A 25,594-nucleotide genomic window follows, 5' to 3' on the forward strand; every position below is an offset into this window, starting at 1 on the left:
TCTTCTAAAAATAAAGAATATTGTTGTTGGTGTTTTTTTTTCTGTTTGTCATGCATCTCATAGTTTCATCTTCTCACAGGGAATTGTTACTACAATATAGTAATGCGACAAGTCTTAGTAAAAGAAGTTTCAAAACCAGGGCGATCTCCCAACCAGCTTTAGATACTGTAATATTATTATGACTAAAATTTTGGTTATGGAGTTACAGCAAAATGCTTAAGTAATCAAGTAGCAATAATATTCCCAATCCTGTAATTGAAGAGGATAAATGACTATTAAGGGACATTCAGAAGGCTTGAGTATTATGGGAGGAGCTGAACAGAACTAGTCAAAAAAATGCTAGGGACAGGGATAGTTCTGAACTCCTACTCTTCTCTGACCATTTGGCAATAGATGCAATTATTTTAGATACAGCAGCACACTCAGGTTCACCTAAGATCATCTTCTGAGGATAGTAACCTAAATAAACAGTTAAAATCATAGAATTATTATTTACAAGGCATGTGACTGTAATTGTTGCCCACCATTTGCGTATTACCTTAATGGTTACGGCATTTGTTGGGAAGCATGGGCCTTTAATCAAAAACCAGCTGATGGAGTTCAAACTTTCACTTGCTATTTTCCAGAAACATATCTCAGTAAGTGGGTTAGGGGCTGATTTTGGTTTAGAGGTCCTCTGTCCTTTTTCTTGAGGATAATCTGCCATACATCCTGCAACACAAAACCCAGGGAGGTTATAAGAAAGCATCCAAGAGAAAAATCTGACTGTATGCATACAGCTGTGACATCCAGCTCAAAGGGATGGTATATTATACTTGTGTAGGTTTCCAGTCTAGATATTTTAATTGGTTTTGAAAGAGCGGAAGGATGCTCCTGTGTGCCAGATTTTCTTATGAAGACTGATTTATTGAAATAAGAATTACTTCTGCCTACAAAGATGTTGTCAGGTGCTTGATAAATAAGTATAAATTACAAGAGAATGAAATGCTGACTACGTTCCATTAATCAGAAGAGCAGTAGGTCTTTGAGAAACATATAAATATCCGCATCAAAAAATTAGTTGTTCTGCATGGTATTTGGAGCAAGAAAATTTATATATGAAAGTTATGTTATCAGCTGATTCTTGTAACATAAAAATAAATAGTTTTATCTTCTGACAATAACGATAGATATTAAAAATCCTATGCACAAAGCCTCTAAAAATTTCATCTGCTATGTTTTCTGAGAGGACAGGCTTTAGATCATGTTAATTATTAGATGGCAGGAGAACAGAAGGTTATAAAATAAGTGAGAAGAACTAAAGATTACTTCTTCATTGCTTTCAGTTCTAAAACTATGCATTAGTATGTGAAAGTATTTTTTAATATGCAGTTGTAGAATCTCCAGTATCAAATCCAGGTTTTAATATCAGGCACAAAAGTACAATGTAATTGCATAGACTTTGAAGGAAATAGCCTGCTAGTATCAGTCAGCTTGGTGAATCAGAATTTGACAAAGATTTGTCAAAAAATCTTTAAATTCTTAATTGAATTCTAATTCTTAATTCTTTAAATTCTTAACTTAAATTCTTAATTTCTAATTCTTAATGTCAAAAGATCTTTAAATTCTTTAAAGAGTTGTCTGCTTGTTTGTGATTTTTTTTTCCCCCTTAAAAATGTTATGTCTTTTCAGGTTGGATAAGTTAATTGAAACGTTTCTGGAAGATAATGATCCTGAAAGCACTCTGGATGTTGGTGCAGACATGCGCAAGATCAAGTACTGCTTCTCTCATGTGAAGGTATTTCTTTTAAACATAGTGAAAGTGCATCTGGGACTGAAAATTATTTGAAGGCATTTACAGTTGAAAAGAGTCAAAAGAAATGTAGTACAGTTGAGAGGCATTGGAAAAGGGTAAAACAAACTGTGCAATGCAGGGAGGAATGATAGGAATTTCAAATTTAATTAGAAAAACGCAGCAGAATTGTGTAGAAAACCCAGCAAGGATCTCAGCATGTGGTAACTTATAAGAGAGGACTGCAAGTTATTTGAATAAACCCATTACAAGTTATTTGGAAATGGATAGATACATCCATCAGTATTCAGAGCACTATGGAGTCTTTATTTCTGACAAATCAAAAGAGATAAAAATAAAAGTAAAAATACCATGTCCTTGAATCTGTTACACTAACTGTCGTAATAGTGTTGTAAGCCCTTCTAAATTGTTGAAAGATACACTTGAAGTAGGAACAACAGAGAAATTAATAGAAGGTAATATATACTTTGTATTTTGGGATAGAGTTTTCTGATATAATAGTGTAGACATTCCTGACCTTATTGTCTTTAAATAATTAGGTTTCAGTTGTATTGTTAATGGTGAAAGCACTGTAATGCTAGAGAACGCTTGAGTTTATGTGTAGAAAGGGTAAAGTAATTTGTATGTTTGGTAGTGAAGATCAACTAATACAACTTGCCCAACGCTTGATGCAATGCATATAACTTGACAGTCAACTGGTGACATGAGTTTGTTCTCTCAAGAGTCTAGGCAGGCCTTCTCCTTTGCAGCCATAGCTAAACAGTTACAGAGTAGAATAAATACATAGCTGTAGGTAAGGTTACAAGAGCATACCTTATGTTTGTTTCTTTCTTCTGATAGCAACTGATGAACCATTCAAAGATTTCTGATAAAAAAATGGTCTCACAACACACCTCTGAAGAAAAAGACACTAACAAAGAAGTGGGAAAAGAAGAGTTGAAAAAACTGAAAGAACTTCTGCAGCAAAGAGACAATGAGATCAGTATCCTTTGTGAAGGAAAAAATAATATTTGGGTTTCAGCTGATGTGGCTACAATATTTTTTTCTGTATGTGAGATAGGAGTTGGCTGTATGAAAGGAATTTCTCTCTGTTGACCCCATTGTGTTAAAGCAATTACTCAGTTCCCAACTTTTATATGGCAGGACCCCTACTTTGCACCTGCTTCTATTTCAATTGTGACCCAAACCAAAAGTCTGGATTCAGGCACCACTTATCTTTAGAATGGTCCAGCCAAGATCCAAATACTGTGGATAAAGCCACACCTAAAACACTTTCCTCAAGCAAATTAAACCTTTTTGTAGAACGGGAAATTCTGATGCTATATGAAGATAAATTTATTACCTTACAAAACATGCACCTTTAAAAATTAAATTAAAGCTAAGGCCTTTAGCATGTAAAAATATTAAACTGCTCAGATGTGTTTTGTCCATTTCAGGGCCTCACAGCAGACAGGAGTAGCTGCACCATTGCATGATGAAGGTAGGGAGTTATTTTTAGCTGGCTGACAGAGCTGTTGGCAGACCACAGTATCACCATGTCCTTAACTTTGTGGCTACTCTGTGGGTAAAATTTGAAAGTGGCAGAGAACTGAAAAACAGCTTTGTTTTCCTATAGATTTATAGGTAACATACTTGCTTTCACAGTTATAAGTAAAAAAAAGCAAACTCAGCTGTATTCTTCATATACAGCAATTCCAGATTTTTTTTTTTTATGTGAAAAGATAATTAATTTTTATTTCATTTGCATGTAGCATGTTACCAGTCTGAACTGAGGTGGCAGGAAAGCTTCTCAATTTTTGTTTTGTCACAGAAAATGTTTGCATTCCAAGGGGCACTTTCAAATAATTTTAGTCATAATACTGAATTATCCGTTTGTTTTTTTTTTAAAAAAAATTGCTCAATTTTGATATCAGTTTTCAGGTCTGGATATGCTTCTGGATGTACAGAAACATTTCTTCCTGATATAAATGATTTAATTGGTATGAAGTTGCTAATGAGAAAAAGCTAAACATCTATATCAAATGCTCCTGTACTTGATAGATATATATGGCTTTGTTTGCTGAAGTACAAGGAAGAAGCATGTTGGGTAAATCCACATAAGAGATATATATAAAAGTATAAAACTTTGAACAAAAAACTATTTTTCAGTATGCAGCCTCTAAGTGACAGTACATCATCATTAGAGATTTAATAACATGACTACTGTGATAAAGCGATGGGAAGTATTGAAGCTTTTTAGTCAATCATAACTAAATTGTAAAATGTTTTATTATTGCTACCCAGTCTAGTTAATAATATTCCCCAAAGACTACTTAGATTTTCTGTGGTTTAATTAGGATTAGAATGAATACCATATTAGATATATATATACACACACACACATATATATATCTCTCTCACAGGAAGTCCTGTGGTTTTGGCTGAATGTAAATAATTTTCATTGTAAGCCCTCTATCTGCTGTTACGCAAAATGTATTTCTATGAAATATACTTCTAATAAATATGTAGTGTTATTTATTATTTAGTAAACCTTCTTATTGTGAAAAGATTACAAATGTGATACTCTTGCCAATCTACCTGTAAGTTAAGGGTTTCTTTTCTTTTCTTTGGAAATTTTGTTTAAAGAATTTAAAGAGTAAAAAAGAGTGTCACACAATGTCAATAAGTTATTGGAGTTTTCATTTCTGTTTGTCTGTAAATATTTTTATCAAGCACTGATTGAATGGGATCAGCAATTGTGGTCAATGTGTGAATTTGTTAGTGCTTAGTAGAAATGATTCTGCTGTTTCGCAAAAACTAGGCTGCCTGGATATGATTATAAAAAATATGCCCAACTCTAAATTCACATTCACAAATGGGCTTTCATATGTGAATTATTCCATTGAATAAAAAAACTTAGGGATAAACAAAGAAGATTTTTGCTATATAGAAGAAACCCTTGATGATTTCCTTAATGTATCTTGCAGATATTCTAGTAAATTTGCTAAAAAAAGAAAAAAAGAAAGCACAAGATGCTCTTTTCCAGCTTAATGCTCTCTCTGCTGGTTCTGCAGCCTTGGAGCAGTCTCTTTCTATAAACTTGGAAGAAAAGTGGAGCCCATCTAACTGTTTTAGACTGAATGAGGCAAAAGATCTCAGCTCTTCAGTTAACAGACTGCCTTTTCTTTCCAGACAGACAGGTTAGTGTAATTAAGTGAGCAGTTATTGGGTTATTTCAGTATGATCTTCAGCATATTATTCAGATGTGTAACAGAACCAGAATTTTATTTTCAGTACCAGCAGTATTGTGCTAATTCTGTATCTACAAATTCAGGGATTTAAATTTATAGCCCTCTCAAGGTGCTGATGGCTGTAACAAACCGATGTTAATCCTCTGTTGAATGGTCCTCCAGAAATGGAATATAAATTCAGTTGCAAGCCTTTAAATCTTCAAGTAAATTTGTTCTCAGAAAAGAGTTTTTCTGAGCATAACTCATAAAAAATATTAGGATATAACATTTTTCCCCAAAAGATTTGGAGGTAGTGACTTTAAACAAAAAAAAGAAATCTAAACCAGAACAGTAGATATTGAAAGAAGTTCTGTGCAGGCATTATTAGTCATACAGTATCCTAAAACACCAATAAACACTTTTATCTTTTAATCTTTCAGCCTAGGAGAGAAACGTTATGTTCGAATAGAATGAGATTTCAGTAATTATGCTTCTAGCTCTTATATCAAATTGTAAACACAAATCTTTTTGTGATTGTCTTTAAACATTTTACTTATATTATACTATTTTGACATCTGGTTTTTATTTAATTTTTTAATAAACCACTGTGATTATTGTTATTATTACTAAATTAACGTGATCAAATGAATTGAAGCCTTAGTTCCAGAAATGACAAATAACTGCATTTTTGTGCATGTGAATAGTTTTATTGAAATGCTACCTTTCTGCAGCAAGACCTTGGTAAGTGAGAACAAATTCAAAATTCTTGTTCTGATGTATTTAAAAATAATAACTATTTGTGAAGTGGTTCAATAACTCATATCCTTTGCAAACAAGTTAGAGCTGAATGGATAAATAATGCATTCATTTCCGATAGCTAACACACTGAGTATAGTTTTACCATGTGCCATACCTTTGTCAGCAAATGGGTACTATTCATCCGTATGTAACTGATAAAAGATCTCCTAGTAAAGCCAATTTTTGTTATTCATTCTTTACTCTACTTGAGCTGTTTTGTAAAATATATTAGGTAAACATACAAAATACTGTTCATTGAAAAAAGAATAATTTGGAACAGATGGTTGGCACAGGGAACCTGCTACAATGATAAAGTATTTTCTTTGGCTAATCAATAAGTAAATGTAACTGATTCCTATCCTGTTAGGATAATGAGTTTTAGATGGACTTCTGTCATGAAAAGGTAATTTGTTTTGAGATGAGACTTTTTATATATAATTGGATTGCATATTATATGGCTTTTTCATCCTGAAAGTAACTATAAACCTATCCCCTTCTTTCCATTGCTCTTTTCAATCAGCTTTGGGTCAGATTCCGATATTCCATGATATTCCAAGTGGACATGAAAACAATAAAGTCCTCAACAACCAAGATGCAAAATGTGGACATAAAAACCCTCCCTTAGTTTCACTACAATTAATTTATTTTTAAAATTTGTGCTTATATTTCTGTGAGGACTACAGATAAATAAGTTATTTCTAGATTATTTTAAGTGGCCTTATATGTCTGCAGTCCTTTCCAGTGGCCTGACATTCTGCCACAAGTCTAGTCCAGTAATGTTGGTAGCGTTAGGACTTCTCTAATGTATTGCTGTTATAACGATAATGCCTTAAAACATTATTTCTTAATGTTTGTGTTATGGTGCTCAAGGAATACTTTAGAGTAAAAAATGTAATAGTAAAGGAAAAAAAAATAGTAGAACAACTGTTAATAATACAACCCATACAGCTTTGCAAGGATACCTTAAACCCAATCTTGGGGGACCAGTTGTCTTTCCAATAATATAACCGAGTTTCTGTGCTCTCCCGTTCTTTTGTGTCTCTGAGAATGACAGCATTTTCTCCCTAATGTACAAATAACTATATTTTTCTCTTTCTTTTGTTTAATTTCTTAAAGTTTTTGAAAATAAAAAGCTTCAATACATCTTCATATCGAAACTAACACTTATATTTAAAAGTTCATGAAGAATAGTCAGACTATTACATATTTTTCAAATCAGTTTGTAGATACAATAAACCTAGAAGGCTCTCAAGAAAAAAAAAAGGCGGGAGTAAAAATCAGTGAAAAGACAGCCAGTACTAGGACAAGCATTCTATGCCGTGATAAAAACTAATAATAATAAAACTATAAGTTATAGTACTGTTGGATCGAGATCGCATTAAAAACGGGGGGGCACATCTACTTAAGCATCCCAGTTTCTTTGTAGGCAAGTTACTATATTGAGATCCTTAGCTGCAAAGCAGTATAAAATTTCAAATGGTTACAACAGTTCTATTTTATTATAAAGCTTTGACAGTGCAAAGATATAGTGGTACATTCTTTGGCAGCCAAAAACCCTCAGCTCTGAGTGCTAATGGCTGGGATATGACTCTCTTTTGTATTGGACTCAGACCTGGACATATACGTAAGCTTCAGACTTGATTAACCCAATTAATTCCACCTAACAATGAAGCAAAATGTTCTGAAAAAACACCAGTTGTGCAAAGTGCAGTGGTCAACTTTCATGGCAAAATATTATTTGCAGGTATGTTACTTTAATGCTCTGATATCCACTAAATAGATATTCTGACTGAAAGTTTTCCTTTTAACCTTCAAATTTCTCTATGGAATTCAGAAGCCATCTTTCTCATGGTAATTTCTGATAGCTACAGACCTCCTACAATGATAAAATTATCATCTGTCTCAGTAGATTTGTGAAAGAATAAGAAAGAGGTTTTGATAGGAACCATTACAAAAATATGAAATGCTTTTCTCAAGATTTAGGAATTACCACAGACCTCACCAGGTTTCATAACTATTTTTTCTAATGTCTTGTACATAGTTAACACAGATATTAAAGAAATCCCAGAAACTTACATTGTCAGCTCCAGAAGTTATAAATACTGACTCATACATCTTAAAGATGAGGATAAATATTCAAATCATTAGATTTCAGGCCAGTCAGTTTTAACAGATAAGGAGGCAAAAGCAGTATTTAATATTTTTTAATATTTAATATTAATATTTTGGAAAAAAAAAATTCTTCTGCATACCAAATTTTCAGAACTAACTGAAACCATTTGTAGAACCTGATTTTACAAGATTTTAAAGATGTATTTAACTTTAGTCATGTAAATAATGTCATGGGATTTATTAAGTATGTGCTTAATACTTCACAGAAATAGCAACTCAAACAATACAAATTATATTGGCCAGTTAGCATGGATTGTGTAAGTAAGGAAGTTTTTATGGTGGTTAATTAAAAAGTCTTAACTGCTAAGCATTGTAGTTATATTTCCTTACATCCTCTGAGTTGGCTAAATGACAATAAATAACAATATTTTTGCAAATTGTTAGTTTTGAAACCCACATAAAACAACTTCCAATAACTGTAGACATAACTGTTGCATAGTTGGTTTTTTTTATTTACTATCATATATAACTGCTTTACATATTCATGACTTACGCTTCTGCATACTCTTTTTTATGTATTTTTGTAAATAAATTTTTAACTGCAAGAGAGAATCTTCAGCTCAAAATTCAGATACAAGAGCTGGGAAGTAGGGATTTTTGCCAGTGTCCTAATGTGAATATCTGTTAAACTATTTAATATTGCCACTTATTGTCTAAAATTGCTTAGTAATTGAACTTAGTAATCAGCTTTGATGGTTTTTATTTTGCTTGAAAACTCTCAGGCTTTAGCAGGATTTGACCTTGTTAATTATTGTGGTGGAGACTGAATGCAGGAATGAGAAAGAAATTGTCCTAGACAATAAGTGAGAGAGAGGTTACAAGGAATAGATAAATGGACAGGAGTTGCATACCATGAGCTGTACATGTGTGAAAGAACCAGAACTAAGCCTAAGAATATTGGGGGAAAAAAATATAAATTGGAATCTTAAGATTTCTGCTTATTGTGGTTTCTGCAAAGAAAAATATTTTTTTATTAAGCTCTGCAGTATTTTAAATGAGTGGTTCAGGGAAAGAATTAAAAAGTCATTATCATAATGACAGATTTTTTGGTGTGGTCCTGTGTGGAGCCAGGAGTTAGACTCATTGATCCTTGTGCATCCCTTCCAACTCAGGATATTTGGATTCTAGGATAATCAGACTGTCAAAAGGCATGGTGAGACCCTGTACCAGAGACTGAGATGTCACTAAGTAGTCAAGAATTAGAGATAAAATACAGCTTTAAAGATATTAAAGATTTTCAAAAGAAAGAATATTAAAACTCCTTCTTCAGGTTTTATACCATTCCAATGATAAGAACTCAGGTGATTCCTACAGCAGTTCATATAATGGATTTTTACAGTAGTTATTTCACATATTCTTTAAAGTTATCTAACACTGCCATGCTGCCACTTACTGTACAGGATACTAGGCTAGACTGATCTTACATCTGTTGTCTTATGTCTGTGTGTTTGTTTTTAATTCATCTTCTAAAAAAACCGAGAAGTTTAGAATTTGTTTGCTGACTCTTATACCTCTTCCCGTTTCTGTGTAAAATACTCTCATATTGCTTGTTTGCATTTGTAATTATTCAACAGCTGAAGATATCCATTTGACTCCTACTTTTTCTATTTATCATGCTCTCATTTTATAGGAAGAATTTACTTGATTTGGTGTCACAATGATTTTTACTAAATAGAATTGTTTCCTCTTAGTACAAAGCTTTTGATAACATCAGAAATGTGTTAGCAGAAAGTAGCTGTATTTTATCAACAAATGACTGGTATAATTACGTCATTTATGTAATGCTAGTTATTCTTTAGTCTTTAAATAAGAATCTCAGAAGCATTAGTAAATTCTCACATTTGATACTGCCCTCAGTAACAGTACCAACAATTGTGTGTATATGTACAACAGTGATCTTCGAATATAAAGTAGGAACCAGTATGTCAGTTCAAATGCCTGAATTGTCGGGCTGTATCTCCTGCGCTTTACACGGCAAGGACTGATATTTTGGAAAAATTTTTTGATGATGACCTGTCTTAGAATTCTGTCCTGACATTTCATCAAACAGAAGAGAAGTGGAAGTGAGATATGATTCTCACTTGAGCTTCATATTTCACATATTGCAAACCTGCGAATAATAATCATAATTCTGAAGCTATGCGTTCTTTTCAAAAGCCATCTGAACTATATGCATATGTCTTCTTGTCTATAGGCATTAAGGATTTGCTAAAGATGTGTGAAAGGGCTTGGGCCTGAGCCAAGGTAGGACTCCCAAGTAGAGCCTTTAGTATAATATTAAAGCTATTCTTCATCATTTAAACAGTTTCCATACCTGAAAACAGTTTTCATTTATGCATATTTCAATTTACAGCATGTAGGCTATATCAAGTAAACTATTTTAATGGTTTGATTAGTTTGCAGGTTTTCTCTCTAATTCTGTTGTGCCTATTCTACAGTCTGATTTAATGCAATATAAAATTGTATTTCTAGTGTCATGTTTCTAATCATGTCTCTAATGTCTTTCTATTTTCCTATCTCATTTCTTCATTCTGAAAAGAAACTAGGAAATTGCCAGAAAGCATATAAAGAAATATTTAGTTTAGTGAAATATCTGTGGGAGAATCCTATCCGTATCTATATAAGAAAGTCACATAGATGTGTGACTTTCTTAATCCATGCTGCACTGAATGTGTGTGCTCTTTCAGAGGAAATTAAATTCAGATAATATATCTTTTAAGGCTTGATATACATATCATATTGTTTAACTTCATGTACATTCTATCTTTTCTCCATCTACTATATGCCTGAAAATCTAAATAGCAGACTTTGATGATGGTAACTGTACAATCATAGAGAGAAACAAAGACTGTTACCTCAGATTTACATTCTGAATATGTCTTGGGCACCACTATATCATATTGACCAACTGCTAATAAATACTAAATTGTAAAGAGTTGATTTTATGTTAAATCAGATTTTATTCTGAACAGCTATGTCCTTAACTGCTTATTTAAATATAAAGGCTCATATTCAGAATGTCATTAGTAAATTATTATCAACCAAGAGGTTTGATACCAACAGACCTAATAAGAATGACTGAAATTGGACATATGCATTGTTGCTGTGTTTTCTGTTTCTTTAGTTTATATAGCAGCCTGTATCAGGATGTTCTCTGTGGTGATTAGAACAAAGGAATACACAAGCACAGCATCTTAGTATTGTCCTATCCTAGATTTTGCTGATGACAATAGCATTGAATTCTTCAGCGAAAAATTATACCAGTTTACATGCTGTCAAATCTGTTGTTCTTGGATCCCAAGAGACTTCTTTTGGGAGGGAATGCTAGGTATCATTCTCCTCTAATTCAGTAAGGCAACAGTGCGACACTGTCTGTTTAGATTGGAAGGTTGCCTGCTGCTGACATTTTGGCAAGCTAGCTCCCATCACTGAGGAGCTTTTACAGATTGCATAAGACAGTTAGATTAGAGTGAACAGACCAGAGCTTTTTATCTTAGTCCAACTGTTATATCATGAAAAAGGAGAACTTGCTTTTCAATAGCCATCTTAATCACAGAACACTCTAAGTTATACATTCATAACTACATGAGTAAGTGTGCACAACATTCCAACGTACTCAGTAGCTGGGCTGGGTATCTGCTATTATTTACTGCATCATGATATCGTTCATAAATCTGAAACAGACATAGCTCTTTGGCTATGAATTTAATCTATGTTTCAGATGAGCATTCCAGAAAATGAAAAGATAAATTATTGGCATAATAACCTGAGCTTTACATAGGCTTCAACATTTTTATTTTTAGTTCAATAATGTACTTCATTGTAAAGTTTCTCCTGCAGATTTTTTTTTATTCGTAATTTATATCTTGTAGAGATCCTTTACGTGAAATCCTAACCCAAATATAGAACTACATACAGTCTTTCTCAGGAGATGGTGCCACTGTTATATATTGGTAGTTTCAGGATAAATCAAATTATGAAGAATTCTGGCAAAAGAAGAAAAAATCAGACTTCATTGTATATGTCAGTGGAGTGACAACATTGTGTTGTATTTGACTTTTACCGTGCTTTTTTCACTTTTTCTATACAGATAAGTCTTGTTTTGAAATAGATCTTGGACTTCTGCTTGTTTGTAGCATAATTCTGTCAGTGTAAGAGATATATGTTGTCATTTTTGCTCCTACTGGATTTGTTTTTCTACTGAAATGTAAACAATTTGGTTACCAGAAAACAGTGTGAATATTGTGACATTCAAAGAACACAATAAATCTTAGTGATAGCTTCAAATAGTTGCATATCATAGAATGGCTTGGATTGGAAGGGACCTTAAAGACCTTCTAGTTCCAACCACCCTGCCATAGGCAGGGATGCTGCCCACTAGAACAGGTGGCCCAGGAATATGCTGATGGGTTTGAGAGGAATTATTTTAGTCTCACAAAAAAAATTGTTAGTATCAGGTTTTGACCATTTTTAACCATTTCCTGTATTTTTATTGGAAAAGTTATGGGGATTTTTTAGAGATTGGTGGAGAACTTATCTGTTGTGCAACCCAATCGGGGTTTAAGATCATTTTTTGCTTGGTGGTATGCAAGCATGTATGAAAAAGAGCATTCCCACTGAATTGCTGACAAGTTGACTTTAAAATGAAAGTTGAGAGATGGTTTCTATAAACAGATGGTGATTATGAGTAGTGGGAAAGCAGTGATGATAACACACCAAGTGCTCAGTTCTGAAAGCTAAATATTTTCAGCTTGTATTAAGACTTCTCAAAATATTTATTTTGGCTATTTTATGTATTTATGTAATAATTTGGGGGAAAAGCTTCTTTCTATTGTTGGGAAACCCACAGAAAGCTCCCTAATGGAAAGGATTGACTGAGGTTTTCCGTCATAATCTCTTCTATGTCCTTCATTTAGAAAAAAGCAGGTCTCAACTCACCAGAAAAATTAAGTGCTTAGCAAATGTATAAGTTTCTTGGGGCCTTTTGTGGGTCTAGTGATGCTTTGGAATACCTGAGGACAGACTCCTGACACTGTGTTCATGACTGAGATTGTTTGTCACCAAACAAATGTACCTATTTTATTGCAATTTGGTCAGCAAATTAATCACTGATGCTGTTGGGACATTGTTCAGACTTGCTACTGATCTTTCTGACCTCTGAGAATAGAAATGATGTCCTATATCTTCTGCTACAGGTCCAGGAAAAAAAATACTTTCATTCTCCAGCTGAACTTCTACCAGCTGTTAGTTAGATGTTCAGAATATTTCATTGCTACTGTTAAACTTTTGTTACTATTTACTTTTGTTAATATTTAGAGAGACATGTTGTGTCCCTAACTTCTTATGTATGCTTTCTATAATAAAGAATGATTATTTGTGGTACATTTTTCTTATTGCCAAGTTTAAGGACCAAGCAGGAAGTATCTGACTTCATTGCCTAAGATTTGCTGAATTTATTTTGAAGGCTTTTTTAAATATCTAAATGTTTTCAGTCGGCATGTGCTTTTGAACAATGTTATGGGGTTGTACTTCTGAGAAGTTTAACGAAGTTATTTTCTGGTATTTCAAGTCACCAGATAAAATATTTATTGCTCCAGTTCTTGTAATAAATATGAATGCATATCTAACTTCAAGCACATGTTTTGTAGCATGTGATCAGGTGATTAATTGCCTTCTTGAATATGTCATGTGCTTTTATACATGTTTGGTATCTCTGTCTTGAATATCAGAGTTTTATTTCTTCTTTTAATCTTGTGAAATAAAGAAAAAGTAAAAGATTCATAGAATTACTTTCTAAAAAAAAAAGCTTTCTTTAAATGTACATTGTTTGCAGTAAAAACGAAGAAGACTATCATATTATTCATTGTGATAACTGTCTGTTTATAGGAGTCTTGACTAACTTGTGTTGTTTTTTTTGTTGTTTCTGTGTTTTTCTTTTTCAAAATCCGTTCTTCTGTGTGGCTTTCAAAAGCTTTATATTGTCAGAATTCACAGTGAGTCCCCTGTGAGTTTTGCTTGAGTAAGGAATTTGAATCAAACTCACTGAGATTAGTGAAAAGTAAAACATGAATGGATTAAGAAGTTTGAGGCTCTAGAAACATCCATGTAAGCAACAACAGATGACTATTCCTTGTCACAAAGAAATATAAATACATGTTGTTGATTTAAAGTTAAGTGAGCTCTTGCAATTGGCATTCTATGATAAAGCTCTCTGTGTTAGGATTTTTGTCCTCTTAACTAAGTGTTTATAAATATGAACATGGAGTTATTTTTAGGAGATGAAGCCCAGATTTTGCTTTTTTGGAGCTAGAGGAGTTTTTTGTTGCAAATCTCCATTTGCAGCATTAAAGGCAGATTTTGTAAGTTGTAAGGTTTTAATGAGAGTGGGGATTGGATCATTACAGTACTTTCATTAATTTTTTGGAGATGTTGAAACTGTATTATCTTATATATTGAAAATGCTGTTATGTAAACCACTTACCACTTATATGGCCATCAACAGCTTTTTCTTTCCCCACATTTATTTAGTTTTACAAAAGATTTCTGGTTTGTCTAAGATGCCTATTGTGTTTTTCTCTCCACTTTTCAGCTGGGAATCTCTTCTGATGTGGAACGTATGTTTGGAACCTTGTTAAAGATGCTTTTGGCAGTTTTTACAGCCTTCCTCTTGAGTCTGTTTAGATGGGGAAAGTTTCCAGTATTTTTATGTGAGTTTACTGTTCTCTTATCCAGATTACTCTGCTGAAATGTAACCTAGTGTTCTCTGGAAGTTCTCTACTATTTCAAATCTTTTTTGGCTTCCTGATTCATTAGCCATATTTTGGCTGTCTAAAAATGATATTAGATTCTTCAGACTAACTCCTTAAAGATGTTTTTACTTTTTGTGACTGAACCTCTTCAACTCTCGATATTTTAGAAGTAAAATGTGCTCCTGAAAGTTTCTGCGTATTTGAAGGGTGACTGAATTCCTTTATATATTGACTGTCAGGATTGGCAAATACATCTGTGAAACTTCTTCCATATTGTTATTATTAAGAACGTCAGTCCCAAGTGACTAGAGTGCCTTTTAATAGAGCCACTGCATGCACATTGTCTATGCATATGGTTAATACAAAAGACTAAAAGTTCATCGTATTAGCTTAATCTTCAGATATTTCTGTGCAGATAGTACTAATTCTGCTATATAATAAAATAAAGAGTTCTGTTTTGTTTTCATTGGTGTATTTAATCTTGAAAATGGCTTTTCATGTCCTGGTGTAACAAAAACAGATATTGTCTTGAGAGACAAGTCTACAGATATTTCAGTAATAAGCCCAAACTAGAAATTATTGGAAATGCCCCACAAAACTTCATTTTTTTTCCTGATATTTGTAATGCATGTAACAGGTTAAGATAAGACTCATACAAATGTTTCAGGCCAGTTTTGTGCTTCTGTAAGTTGGTAAGGCTCTTAAACCTTTGGATGTTTTTGCTGAATAAATCAAAAATTGTACAGCTCACTTCTCTCCAATACTTCTTGTTTTATCTTTTGCAGTTTTAACTCTGGAACATCTATTTCGTAACTGTGCCTTTGTTTAGTTCAATTTCAGCCACTTTTCCTGTAGGTTCAGAAATATACTTTTAAAAGAATAATGCCATGTCAGCAAGGGGTTATGTAGTATTTAGGTTAATGTGAGACAATTTGGAGCATTATTGACTTCAGTGTGAACTTCAGGTGATTCTTACTCATAGGTCAGGTAAAAACTTAATGATATTCATTGCAGGGCCTGTCTTTGGAACCTATAGCTGAGATACTCAGCTGTAACAACCAACTGAGCTACATTGATAACAGTCTTCAATCATTTTGTTGCTAGAGGCAGGTAGGAGCTGGTCTAACACTTCAGTAAATTAAAGCAAATCTGAAAATTGTACTGGTTATATAGAGTTATAGAAAGAGCTAAAATGGTTCTTTGAGAACCTGTGTGCAACCAAAGGTCGCTGAGATGTAGGTGATTATGGTCAGTCTCCTGTAACTGACGTGGTGTAGCTAAATAAACTATCTTATGTTGGTAAGCATTTAACTGTAATTCTAGTTCTTCAAACCAGGTATCTGACTCTGGTATTGTGAAAGACAATACCTAGTCATGACAAAGTTCTAAGATGTCCACTTTTTATCATACTACAGTGCTTATGGTTTATTTTCTCTCCCTAACTAGTTTTTCCCATTTTTCTGGGAAATGAACTTATAGAATTGAGTCTTTTGGTGACTATTGAGCAAAGCATTTGCTGAAAGACAGTATTCCCCCCTCTGGTACTTTGACAAATATTTGTGCAAATAATCCTACTCTTAGTGTGAGCTCCTTACCTGATTTTCAGCATACTTTTAGTAGACCTGCATTCAAAATTAAGAAAAATTTAATCTTTTACTCTAATATCTAGTGTCTAATTATAATGTAAATAATTTTCTATAATTAGTATTCCATGTTTTATTTTATTGTGTGTGATAATTTCACACCTTTTTCACTTGGTTACCTCTTGGCCATTGAGCTGCTGCTGCCTCTTTGTGATAAACTATCTTACTGTTGCAGTCTTAATGTTTTTAATTTCTATTTTCATTCCACAATTCCTTCAAATAATGGTCAGCTCAAAAAGTGTATTTGGAAGTTCAACTCTAGGCAAAACTAATATGGCAAAGTAATCCGAAAATCAGATGCTGTTAATATTGGAAGCCATGTTTGAAACCATCTACACTTTATTTTATTATACATATTACGTTGTAACTACTGTTTTCTCCTTCCATTTTAGCCTTTCTGTTACCTTGGGATAGAAGCCTTTAAGAACATCAGTTTATCATGCTGGAACTAACAATATGATTTCCCAAAAATATGAATGGAGAGATTTAACTTCTTTTTGTATATATATTTGCAGACTACTTTAGGAAGAAACTGTCTCATTTCTGCTTATTCCTCAATATAAACCAAAAGAGTTTCTGCATATTTGTGTCTCAGTATAGAGAGTACAAACATATAGAGTATGGTTTATCACAGCAGTAGTATGAAATTATTAAGTGTTTGGCTTAAATAATTTTCACTGTAAAAGTTAGAACTGATTTATTGGCATTCATGAGAGTAAATATATATATGTATATATTTGTATGTATATATATATAAAATATATATAACATGCTTTTCATAGAATATAGGCAACTTGTAAAGTTTTTAACTGAAGAGATGGAGCATTTCAACTGTAATGCTATCTTCTTTTTGCATCGGTTTATACTTTCTAACACTGTTTAGCTCACACGTTTTTAGGCTTGTTTTTTCCTTCTACATTTACTGGGATCTTGTGGTAATTTCAGAAAGAAATGCGTGAATTGCAAGCCATATCATATGAAATGCATAAAAAAACTAGATGGAGATAAAATTTTGATGAAAGGGATATAAAGTTTGAAGTGGTAACTTTAATTCTCTCTCAAATTCACTGTCTTTAAAATAATGAAGTCAGTGTGTTACTAACCTTTTATAATACAGAACGTATTATACAGGATGTCTCCAACTGATAAAAATCTTTTCTTCTTGAAAAGAAAATTTTCTTTTCAAAAGGGTCTGTGTATCTGTTTTCTCTAAGAACAAAATGAAATGTATTTTCCAGTCCTTGTTTATGATGTATTTGCTTCTAGAGGACAGACAGTCAGAGAACATATCCTAAGATATTATTCACAGCCTTGTGTTACCATTGATTAATGCTTCCATGTATTCTGCAAATGTCTATGTCTGTTTTCAGGAGATCTCATTGTAGTAATTTATATTTAAATTTCCTTAACAGCTTGTATAACTTTGTTATACTATCTTTTCTTTTTCATAAGAATTTCTAATCCTTCTCTTGTTGTCATGAACACTTTACAGAAAAAGCTATAGTGAATTGTTTTTCTTTTTTCATATGAAGTCCTTGTCATTTCTGACTCCTAGTCTGCTGAAATCACTTGTTTTTCCTGTGAACATTGTATTCCTCAAAGAAAAAAAAATCATATTACTTCAAAATAGTACCTGAACACAGATGTCCTAAGGACATGCTCCTGTGCCACTGCCAAATCAGATAGTAGCACCCACTCCTGGACATAAAAGTGCTGGAAATACCTGCCTCAGTTCCAATGGCATTTAACAGGAAAGTGTAAAACCTGCCACAAAGACTGGTTGTGGTTCTGTTTATTTTCATGTTGATGTCTATTCTTTAATTGAAATGCTAAAGTATATAAGTATATAAGATTAAACATTCCTTCCAATTTTTAGCTGCAGTGATAATTCTTTGTATGTACGTGATCAATCTCCTTCTGGTTTCTCAAGGACCATGTGTACATTTAAAATGATAACTTTCATATTTATAGCTAGACATTTTGCATGCTCATTTTCTGGGCACAACAGCTTCTGCCAGGTCAAGGCCTGATGACCAAAACGTCCATTGAGTCTAGCACAAAATATTTTTAATTCCTGCCATTGTGGGGGCCTAGAGTTTGGGGCATAACCTATAAAGATAGGAGTGCTAGTCAGAGAAAAGATGAGCTCTTAGAAAGACAACGGGGCCAAGGCAGTTACAAGATTTGTTGCATCATTGCACGACCAAGCAGGATTTATTGTCAGGGCTTCTGTAAAGAAGTAATGGTATTTGAGTCTCTGAGACAGCACATATGAGCATTTTGTTGTTTCCCTGTGGCATATTGAACATTAATTAATGTTTCCATGCTTTGCAAGTTAGAAATTTTATGCATTTATCCTTACTGTTTCAAGAGGCAAGGTTAAGTCAAAAGGATATCTTTCCCATTCCTAACTTCCTTCATGAATCTTTGCAGGCTACACTCATGTTCTTAAGTATGTCTTTGAGTGAATTTAAGTGAATTTATAATTTAAATAAAGCTGGATGTAAACATTTAAGGTCATTTTCAGAGTAAAAACACCCTGATAGCAGTTTCTAAACTTTCTAAATACTTACAGAATGAAATTCAATTAAGACTGTATATTGGAATGTAATTGATTTGATTTAGATTAAAATTTTTGTCATGTGCTTCTTTGAGGTTGGTATTGAAATGAGAATTAGCACGCACATTTCGATATAGATAACTCTTATGCAACATTATGGGAATAACTTGAAGAACTACGCAGAGCTTACCATATCACTCTTGATGAAGAAGTTTTCTGATGGTTTGTAATACGATTGTAATTTTTTAGCCTCCAAGTTCATTTGAGTACATACTATAAATAAGTATGTTTTCATCTATGACTGACGAGCATTGTATGTATAGTGGGTTTGGTTTGTTTGTTTGTTTTCCAAATGAAGGACTTCGCTACACTGCTCCATGCACTTGTTGTCCTAGGTTCGATTCCTTTTGTGTGCTCTATATAGGGCTACAGCTTGAAACTATTTAGAAACTGAATCTGGAGTAAAACGTAGCTGCTTGCCTGTTAAATAGAAGTGATCGTTGCATATATGTGACGGCACAGTTTTATAGTATTTCTTCTGTACTGATATTTCTGAAATGAAACTCTTGGCCTAGAAATAATTCAGTCATTACAGATCTTTCTCTTCAGGAAACTGCCAGAAATGGCATCTATTATAAAAAGTAAGATCTGTAGTCAGGCCATTGTTGGAGATCTATCTTTTCTGATGGCTTCCTATGGTGTGACTCAGTGTTGTAGTGCTGGCTTCCCGCAGTTGTCCAAATCTGCCTTTCACCATATTTTAGAAGGAAGAAATAGACTGAATGGTGAAAAGTAAGAGACTTATACTTTCATATTCCTATGGGAGATCTTGTTAGTAGTTCTTAGTGTTATCACTTAATTTATACTTATGTGAAAGAAGCTTGGATAAGTTGTGTCTTGTCTTGGGTCTTTTGAGTAAAGTAACTTTAATGCTGCATATTACATTTCTGTGATAATATCTGAAGCAGTGGAGGGGGATTAAAAAAAGGATGGATAAAATTGATGTGGAAGTGGTAGGAAAGGGAAAGGAAAGGAAAAGGAAAGGAAAAGGTTATTTTTGACAATGCTGGAAAGGGCAGAGAGATCTGTGGCTTAGGATGCGTTCCTGATGAATCTAAGAATGAGATGAGGAACAAAAGAGACTGAATTCCTAGAGAAAGATTGGGGGAAAGCAAGATTTGAGTTACTAAGGAACAAAATGTTAAACCAAGTGAAAGATTTAATGGAAAATGACTAGAGACAGAAGATGGTAATAAGTGCTCTGAAATTGCATGTACAATAAAATAAAAACCATAGTTGTGAAGTGACCACTTGCTTCCCTTAATTTCACTGTTAACCTCCTGAAAAAAAGAACCTAAAGGTCAAAGAGAGGGACCTGAGCAGGGGCACATGTGAGATTTCATGGAACTTCATTAAACTAGGAGAGCTGTAGTAAGAAGTGTTACAATTTTAAACTGCTGTATATCTAATCGTGATCCCTTAAGCAATTTTTTACTCTTTAAGATAAAGAAGTTTATGTGGACTGAGAGCAACCACATTAATTACAGATTTTTTTTTCCATTCTAGATACTTTAATCAGTTTGTTTAGAAGAATTTTGCTGTCACAGCTGAAGAACTCACTGTTGTTACAGGCATTGTGCAAGGTAGAGCTTAGTGAAGCACCTGTTAACAAATTGCAAGAAACTAAAATTTTCATAAAATATTCCTTTTCAATCTGCTGTTGAATCCAGCATAAATAGTGTCAATACCAAATATAAGAATAACTACTTTATGCTATGTTCCAATCTGGGCTCTTTGCGGACTTTTCTCCAGTTACTTTTTATAGTACATTCACATCCTAGGCACTACAGAGAGCAGAGGGGTAACGACAAAATATCAAAATGGAATAATAGCTGATAGCAGATCATTAATGCAGTAGTCAGTATGTTTGTTGTTTGGAACCTGTTTGACTCCATTTTTCCTGACAGATGTACAATTGAATTTATTATTACTGGACTTTAATACTTTGAGTGGTCCAATATATAACACTGGCATACAGTTATGGGGCTCAGTTGAGTTTTTGTGTGGCTGAATGGAATGCCCATCTTGGTTGGGTTGAAAAATGTCATAAGGCTTTTTTTACCCAAGCATTTCTGCCAAATGCGTACAGGAAGTGGCTTTGGCAGTTATATCCAAACAAGTAACTTCATTTCCTGGAATCTGCTTTTTTGCAAAATGTGGACTTTAGGAAAGAAAGTGAAAAGAGGGATGTTAAGGGGTAGAGGAAAGATCACCTCTAAAAACTTCTGAAAAGAATTTTGCTCAAATTATCGAACTCCTTTTTTTTTTTTTTTTTTAAGTATAGTCACAACAGAATCGTCTCTCTCTCTTCTCTCTCTCTCTTTTTTTTTTTTTCAAATTGATAGTTTCTTTATATAATAATACTATAAAAAATATGTTGAGCATAACCGGCATTTAGTGCTTATTGGCAAGGCAAACATAAAGTAGTTAAGATTCAAGAGAATGTGCTGTATGACCACACAGGTTATAGATGCCTATTACCAGCCAGAGGTTTAGTAAAATATATATTTATTGCTGTAAAATCCAGAAAAATGGAAAAAGAATAGATGTTGTCAGGTATAATTTTCAGCCTAAAAGGAGACATGAGTTGATGTAACATTAAATGTAGTCTGCTAAAAAATATAAAAATTTTATCTGGCTGCTCAGGTGCTATTTTTTATTCTATTGCAAATTCATGTTTTCTTGTCTAACTTGCTGGTTTTGTTTCACTTTTTTTTTTTTTTTCCTACTCTCTTCAGGCTAATATCCTGAATATTTCAATAACAGTGCCTGCAACCTTCCTCACAGTGCTGGATAGCTGCCTATAGTATAAGTACAGCCTTCATGTTGTTATGCTCTTACTGTTAGGGTCAAATTGTAGATATTTTTCAGAAGCTTGAAAAGCAGTAGTTCAGGAGTTGTTTTGTATCAAATGTTTTTGTAAAGGGTTATAGCAAATTAGGGGCTATTTCAAAAATGCTAATAGAGAAAACAGTACATTGAAAAATCTAGTAGCAATAAGTCATACTGTGAGGCATCAGATAGGAATCTTGAAAAAAAAATCCATTTTCTCAGAAATAGTATTGCAAAATCCTAAATTTTATAGAGGAAAATAAATACTTATGATGCAGAAGAAATCTTAATGTCATAGAAAAAAATGCTACAAGGTACACAAATAATGGAGAATTAATGTATCCTTCAATAATGTATTTAGTTGTGTTTTAATAGACAATACGTGAAGAAACTTAGTACAACTGTTGATTTATGGAGAACTTTTTCAAGTTGTTAAAAATTGCTTTTAATGGGTATATGCACAAGAAAAAACACTTTGGAAGCAGTTCAGTGCACAACTGAAGGCAAGAGGAAAGATAAGTAGTCATTATGTATACATTTCCCAAATGGCAAAGACTGTATCTATTAAGTCATAAATAGCAGCTACTGTAAGTTTGTTTTGTAGAGGAAGCTTTTCCTTCCAATTCTTCTTTTTGATATTTCTTTCAATATTTTATTCTTAATGTAATCATCTGTTATTTGGTTTTGTAGTTCTCCTGATGTTCTGTAGTGTTCACTTTTTCATTATGTATTCAGAATTGTCACTTAAAAACTTCAGTTGTCATGTTTGCAGGTGTGCCCACTGAGTACTTGTGCCACTCTTGCTATTTCTAAAGAAATTAAATGACTTCTTAGTAAGAATATTCCTGAATAATGTATGAGCTTCTGTTAACATTTGTCATAGTATGTTTCTGATTCTTTACTGAATATTTAGGAATTCCTTTTTGTTTAATGTGTTTTTCATTCGTGTTCACTATTGTTTGCATGCTTCCAGTGCTGTGTGGATCTAAACTATAAAAAAAAACAATTCAGCTTTACATTGCAATATGGAGACAATGAATTGCATTGAATAAGATCCTAGACTGAGATACAGGACATCTGCTTTTTATTTCAGTCTTTATTATTTACTAAGTTTGTGAATTTATGCAAGTGACCTCATCTCTCTGAACCAATTTCCTCAACTATAAAATAAATTAGAGTGGCTTATCTTTCATGATCACTTTGAGATTTCATGTTCAAAGGCCATCTGTAAGTGCAAAATCTTGTTTTTCTAGCATTGAGGAGCAGATCAAATGATTTGTGAAAGTAAGACAGTGAATTAGAAGCAGAGACCAATATAAAACTTTGGAAGTCTTGGCTCTTCATTTTCAGTCAGCATTACTGCAAAATATTTGTTCTTGAAATTAGTTCTCTTTATTGATAGATAATTTGTTTGGGAAGCTTTCTTGAAAATCTAGTTTATGTTGACTACTTAAAATTCTGTGTAATCATGAGTGTACATTTCTGGTTATAATATGTTTGTTATTTATTGTAAGTTCTTGGAGTAAGATGGATACAAATGTGTTTCATGCCCAGCCATAGCTATTTGCTGAGTAAAAGAAAGAAGAGTCAAGTACTCAACATGAATTTGGAAAGTTCAGCATAGCAGAATGATTGTATTTTTCATTATGAATCCTTTCCTCTGCAATACCTCCCTACTTCAATCACCTCTTTGTTTATCCCATTTACATCCAGCTTTCGCTCTGGCAAGAGGCAGTTCAGAGTTTTTCATACATTTATTCAATCTTTAAGTGTACGGAAATAAACAGGCATCAGCTTTAAATGATGGCCAGTATTTGTTAACAGAAGGACAATATTTAAGTTTTGTATTAGAAGTGACAAAATGACTTAACATAGGGGAATGCTGGAAGAAAAAATTAAGCAAGTTTATTTAATTAACTAAAGCCTAATATGAGAGTGTTCGTGGCTCTAAGATACAGCACATTTAAATATTGAAGTAAGCCTGCATGACAAGGAATTTCCATAATACATTGTCACATTTTGATCTTAAGGAAAAGAAGTTTAAAGCCATTGATAAATGTACAGTACTCGCTGTTAAGGAAAAATTACACTTTTTTTTTTCTAGTGATAGTCATTTATTTCAACACAGATTTGCAAGGGGCAAAAACATTCTTAATTCTATGTCTTGACATAAGCAGATTTAGCTACAGAGATTAGTAGTGTGAAAATTGTCTTTTGATCCTTTGCATATTCACAATATAATTCAGCTGGTTAGAAATTTAGGTTAAAAAGAAATTGAAAGACAGCTTTTCAGTAGGAATTGTGCTGATATAAGATATAATTTCATTCAAATACTTTGCATAACATAATTTTATTTCTTAAGTGAAGTTCCCTAACATAGTTACTGAAATCAGTGAATTTTCTTCAGAAAACCTCTGTACTGAAATGAGTCAGACAACAGGTAAGTCCTGCCTCTGTGAGCAATTAATTTTGCCAGTGACATCTTGCCGATGACAAGAATGTCATCGGTTTTGATTAAGCCAAGAGCTTTTAGAAACACAAAAACAAAAAGCAATTATAAAGATGCATAAGAACCCAGATTACTTGACATTTTTTCTTGATTTTAATACAATTGTTATACATTAGGCATCATAAGAGTAACTGTATTTTTTCTTTTCTTTTTATATACTGTGAAGACTATAGTCAGAATAACTAAAGATGAAAACCTGAAAATAAATTAGTAGGAGCAGACACTGTAGAGAACATTTTTGTTCTCTACATGGCATGATATGAAATGTATGGCATGTTATAGTACAGTTGTATACATGTTTTATAGAAGGTTCCCTTCTACTATTACTGATTTTTTTTTACGTGTACATTTTAAGAAAGGAGAAACAAGAGCTGCATCTCCATGCTTATCTGTGTGTGTATGTACACATACTAGCTGTTTCCCTGATTCCTGTGAATATACTTGGGGGGTGGGAAATGCATGTTTATTTACAGAGTAAGGAATTTAGCTTCTAATTCATTTTAATTTATATGATCAGTAATGGGAATGCCAAAAAAAAAAAAAGTTAAATTGTGTAGTGTACATATCCATCTAATTGTAAGTAATCTGTAACCACTATAATCTTTCATAGGCTAAAGAAATTTAAAAGATTAAATACTTTTCTAGCAGTAGTCATCCTCTAATAAGACAAAACATGAAATGGTCAAGAAATTGCTAACGATGCACTGATAGGTTTCTGGAAAACAATCTGCAAATGATTATAAGCAAATAGATGTTGCTAAATCGCAGGCTTTATTTTACTACACTGCAGTATCAAATTGCTCTCTGACTTTTATTTCATAGGGAAAGGTTGCTGCATATAAAGAGAAAGAATGATTATTTTGCTGAATGCAGATATTTATTGTTATGACAGCAGGGCTTACTGTTAACAGGCTAGACTACACCAACCCACAACTACAGGGTAGCATGCACTTCCTGCCTCTATGGTCAATTTATGATGGAAACTTCATCAAAAAGTTGAATTAATTTTTATCTTGGTGAGGTTTTAAGAATAGTGATTGTAGTAGTTGGGGAACTTAACTTTCCTGTTTTAAATTACATCTTAGGTTTAAGCCTTAGAGAGTTTTAAATACTGCTTTTACATATCAGATGTGTTGTTAGAATCCTATTGGTTGTTTTTTTATGAATGTTTCTGGGTTTTCTGTGATGAGTTCTTGCGCTCAAGGGGAATCAACAAGGGTATTTACTTGAATTCCAGAAATATTTGAGTAATATTCATGAAATTCCTCAA

The 25,594-nt window shown here is 33.1% G+C and overlaps 1 protein-coding gene across 5 annotated transcripts in view; it reads left to right on the plus strand.

Annotated features, from left to right (window-relative positions):
* Window positions 1-25,594, plus strand: part of KIF6 (kinesin family member 6) — a 173,301-nt gene that overhangs the window by 69,936 nt on the left and 77,771 nt on the right. For all 5 annotated transcript variants that reach the window (XR_007169484.2, XM_048080091.2, XM_048080089.2 and 2 more), the window contains 3 exons: window positions 1,672-1,777; window positions 2,633-2,774; window positions 4,759-4,971. Coding sequence is in view for 4 of the 5 variants with exons in the window: in XM_048080091.2 (XP_047936048.2) it covers window positions 1,672-1,777; window positions 2,633-2,774; window positions 4,759-4,971 (461 nt within the window). In the remaining variant the exon portion in view is untranslated. The remainder of the gene's footprint in view (window positions 1-1,671; window positions 1,778-2,632; window positions 2,775-4,758; window positions 4,972-25,594) is intronic.

Source organism: Anser cygnoides, chromosome 3 (genome assembly GCF_040182565.1).
Source record: "Anser cygnoides isolate HZ-2024a breed goose chromosome 3, Taihu_goose_T2T_genome, whole genome shotgun sequence".
Lineage (NCBI taxonomy): Eukaryota > Metazoa > Chordata > Aves > Anseriformes > Anatidae > Anser > Anser cygnoides.